The 4,057-nt window shown below is 44.7% G+C and overlaps 1 protein-coding gene across 1 annotated transcript in view; it reads right to left on the reverse strand.

Moving 5' to 3' along the window:
• Positions 1-208: 208 nt before the first annotated feature.
• The window catches only part of TMEM132B (transmembrane protein 132B), a 226,281-nt gene continuing 222,432 nt past the window's right edge, over positions 209-4,057 (reverse strand). The window contains 1 exon segment of the mRNA XM_010841407.1: positions 209-4,057. This exon segment is cut by the window's right edge and continues 33 nt beyond it. Coding sequence (XP_010839709.1) covers positions 3,616-4,057 — 442 coding nt within the window. The 3' untranslated portion in view covers positions 209-3,615.

Raw genomic sequence — 4,057 nt, forward strand, 5'->3', positions numbered from 1 at the left:
AGTCTAAGCATGATTACAGTCTGGGAATGCATGCTGGCCAGTGTGCAACAGAAAACCACCAGGGGTCAATGATTCTCTCTTGGTTCACACAGAGTATTCTGAGGTCAGCTACCTTGTGAGTTCTTTGAGGAAAGTTTCTGGGAAAACTTTATCTTTTCTTTTTGTTTTCTCTCAAATGTAACACTGCAGGTTTAAACTCCAGTAATTTTGTGTGGCAGCTGCTCCTTGAAAGCTGTACGCTGGCCTGGAGGCAGCAGTTTCACATCCTCCATGGTTGTAGGTTACCTGGTCCTCACATGGCATCTGAATTGCCCCTCACATGATTCACAGAGCTCACAGCCTGCTGTCCCCATTAGAGGCTGCTGGTGTCTGCCTCGGGGGGAGCCTGAGCATCCCATTTTTATGGGAGAGAAAGGGATTCTATCTACATCATTTATTTCAGGCTCTTGACACCAATCTTTTGCATGTCACAGCCATTAAAAACCTGGAAAATCCAGGCAAATGCATGCCTCCCCCCTCCCAGAGAATCCTATTTCAAGACTTACTTTACATCATTCCCCCTATTCTAGTTTAAATATTTTGGAAGTATAGTTCCTATTTGTTTTAAATTAACCAGGTTGGAAATCAAGCAGATATAGCACATGGATTCTAGTCAGTAGGAAGTATTTAGAGCAGAAGGAGCTTCAGTGAAATTCTGTTCAGCTGAGTAGTTGTCCATGCCCAATCTGAGGACAACTGACAGTGTTGATTTCCACAAATAACTGAATTTCTGGCTCTTCACTATTCACACACACACACACACACATGGGTATAAGTATGTATGTGTGAGTATAGGGAAGTGTGTGTTGTGTGGTAAAAGGGACCCTTCCCCCAAAACCTTCCATTTGATCTTTACTTTGAGCTGACTGAATCTCAGCATAAGCCAGCAAAGGTGGTTTATGCAGCCTGCATCACTCTGGGGGACGCTAGCTTACCCACAGGGGGCAACTTCAGGACCACGGTCAGCTCCCAGCCCTGTTGAGAACTCAAGTCAAAGTCAAAGTTGCTCAGTCTTATCGGACTCTTTGCGACCCCATGGACTATACAGTCCATGGAATTCTCCAGGCCAGAATACTGGAATGTATATCCTTTCATTTCTCCAGGGGATCTTCCCAACCCAGGGATCAAACCCAGGTCTCCCTCATTGTAGGCAGATTCTTTACCAACTGAGCTATAAACCAAGGGTTCCTTCTAATTCTCCTCAGTGTGTTCTTTGAATCACGTCAAGCACTCAGGCCATAGAAGGTGGCCTAAATAAGGCTCCTCATGACAATGGTAGGTTCCTCTTCTCCTGAATTCTTCCCGTGGAAACTCTCATTTTACCAGTGGGAGCCAGCCTGCTGTGTGTGTGAGACTCACTCTGTGCATCAGTTGAGGTTCCTCAGTTTTAGAAATGAAACCCCTGTTATGTCTGGACTGTCAAAGGGAAAGAAAAGTGAAAATATCTTATAGGGGGAGCAGGATTCATATGGACAGCTCTGTTTCCATTAGCATGTGAATTTCTCTCCAGCCCTACACAGTCAGTTTTGAGCAACCTCCCCACCAAGTCCTTTGAAAAGCAGAGGCAGCTTCCTTTGGCTACCAGAGCAGCTCTTCCTACAAGGTGTCAGCCATCTCTTTCCAAACTCCTTTGGAAGCCAATACTTGGGTCTCCTGACTTCATTTCCCAATCAAACTGGAAGATTTGGGCAACCTTACCAGCTTCAGTTCCTAATCCCCATTTTAAACACAAGAGCAACTGAACACCAGCCCCCAGAGGTCAGGCAGTGCATCACTGATAACTTAGGCATGGTTTATAAACGTACTGTAGTCCTGTGGGCAAGAGACACAGGGAGAATGCTATGTCTGCCATGTCATGGCTGGAGGAGGCTAGTTGTCATGTTCCTGTCCATGGAACCCTATAAGAGAACCACTGAATCACACCCTTATAAACAGTCCAGTCAGCAGCCATCGAGAGTCAAGGAACTGTTTCAACACCTCCTGCAGGTCCTGGCCATGTTGGGTCTTTAAAATTCTACTTCTCTGAGATGCAAATGGTTCAAGAAAGCTTGGAATGAGGCATACTCATCCAGAGTCTGTTTTTCCAGCTATCACACCCTAACAGAATGTTGTCAGTTCCCTAATCTGAACTTCTTGCTCTGCTTGAGACCAGGCATGCTGTTCTTTGAAAAACATTACTTAAAAACTATGCAGGAATCATGCTTTTTTTCTCTCTCTCACTTGCCATTTCAATTTCCCAATAGCTATGGTTTTTCATCACAACTGATTCTCAAGCTTCTGGAATAGTCATTTATTTTATGAATTTTGGGGTGGAAAAAAAAAAAACATTGCTTTCCTTGATTAATGTACACCCTGTATAGGTTTTACCTCTGCCAGAGTCATGACTAGGGATATAGATATATATGTTTATATACGAGCTTTTTTGGTGGTGGGGTGGAAATCATTGAATGGGTATATTTCTATGTGTTACTAAGTTGAAACATCATTCCACTTACTGTTCTAATAAAGTTTTGCTCTGGTTAAAGAAAAGTTTGGTCTGAAGGTACTTTCTATGCAATTTCCTTTCTGTGCGTATCATTTCTAGACCTTGATTTCAGTTTGGATAACAAACAGTGTCGACCACAAAGCATTAGTATCAACACAACTATTTTGAGGACTGCTTTGCCCTCGGAAATGCACTCCAAGAAGGAGGTCCTCATGACTCCTGCAAGCAGAAGATAAAAGGTTCACAGTTCATAATTTTTCTCCAAAGTTTTTAAGCATCATGTAGAAAACTGTAAAGAAGATGGCCCCCCTCACAGTACATCAACATTTTAAGTAAAATCCCACGTCCCTATCTGAGACAACAAAGTTCAACCACAAAAAAAGGAAAGACAGCGTGAGGATTAGCTTCTTAGCTATTGCCCCTAAGTGATAAAGTGTGGAAAACTGGAAAGACCCTGAACTCCCGCACAGACACCCAGGAAATAATAGGATGTGGCAAATCGTGGGGCTAAAACTCATATGTAAATCAAACAGACCTCAGAGAAAAGAATGGCATCTCTTGTCTTCATGTTTCAAAAAGAACTGCAGAGGTCAAAGGAACCAGGTGCGAGTGCAAAGATATATAAAAATAATGAGCAATGCTCGTAACAAATATGGGCGGCTACATTCAGCATCTTTCAGGTATGTCCAATCTCAGGCCAAGGGCAAGAAAAGTCCACTGTGCTTTAAAAGGTCTAGGAGTAGAAAAATCAAACCCAAGTCTTTTCTAATTCCACACGGCTGTTTTGCCACGAGATGATTAACAATGTCTGTGGGGTCAGGTTTATTCTACTGGAACTGAGCTAGTACCAGGCAGCAGATAAAATCATTGTCTTAGAATTTCTCTAGGACCCACACGTGGCCGACTCAGAGACACCGCCTAGCTTCAAACCCAGCTGCCTTTGCTCTCTCTGATACCTGCTTAGAAAGGGATCCCGCCAGACCGCCACAAATGAAGCTCTGTTAAATCATCCCCTATTGCTGATCAGACGCACGGCTCCACCATTCAAAAAACAGAAGGCATAAAGGTGAATACAAGCATGAGAAAGGAGTTCACATCTGGTCCTGCAGCCTCTCCATGTAGTCTCTGAAGCCCTGGGACTCCCCCAGCCCCATATCTGGGCAGACCCACTGGATGTTGTCATCACTGTCAAACAGGATGGAGTTGGTGTAGGGGCCGCCGTCCTCTGGGAGGATGGTTGTGTAGGAAGTAAACTTGACCCTCTTCCTCTTGGGGCCTGTGGAACTCAGAGGGTCGTTTTTCATGTCTTTCTCATAGACGTAGTCAGAAGGTCTGAGCAGCTGACTATGGAAAGTCTTCTGGGAACCGCCATTCAGAAGGAAGTTCCTCTCCTCGAACTGCAGCCCCCTGTCAATCATGGTGGTGCACTCCTCCGATGGGAGGGTCACGTCCACCGGGTTCTCTAGAAGCTCCACGTCGTTCCCCAGCCAGACCCAGTCATGGGAATGGGGGATGTTGCTTTGCTAGCTCACA

This window comes from Bison bison, unplaced genomic scaffold (assembly GCF_000754665.1).
Source record: "Bison bison bison isolate TAMUID 2011002044 unplaced genomic scaffold, Bison_UMD1.0 scf7180017864160, whole genome shotgun sequence".
Taxonomy (NCBI): Eukaryota; Metazoa; Chordata; class Mammalia; order Artiodactyla; family Bovidae; genus Bison; species Bison bison.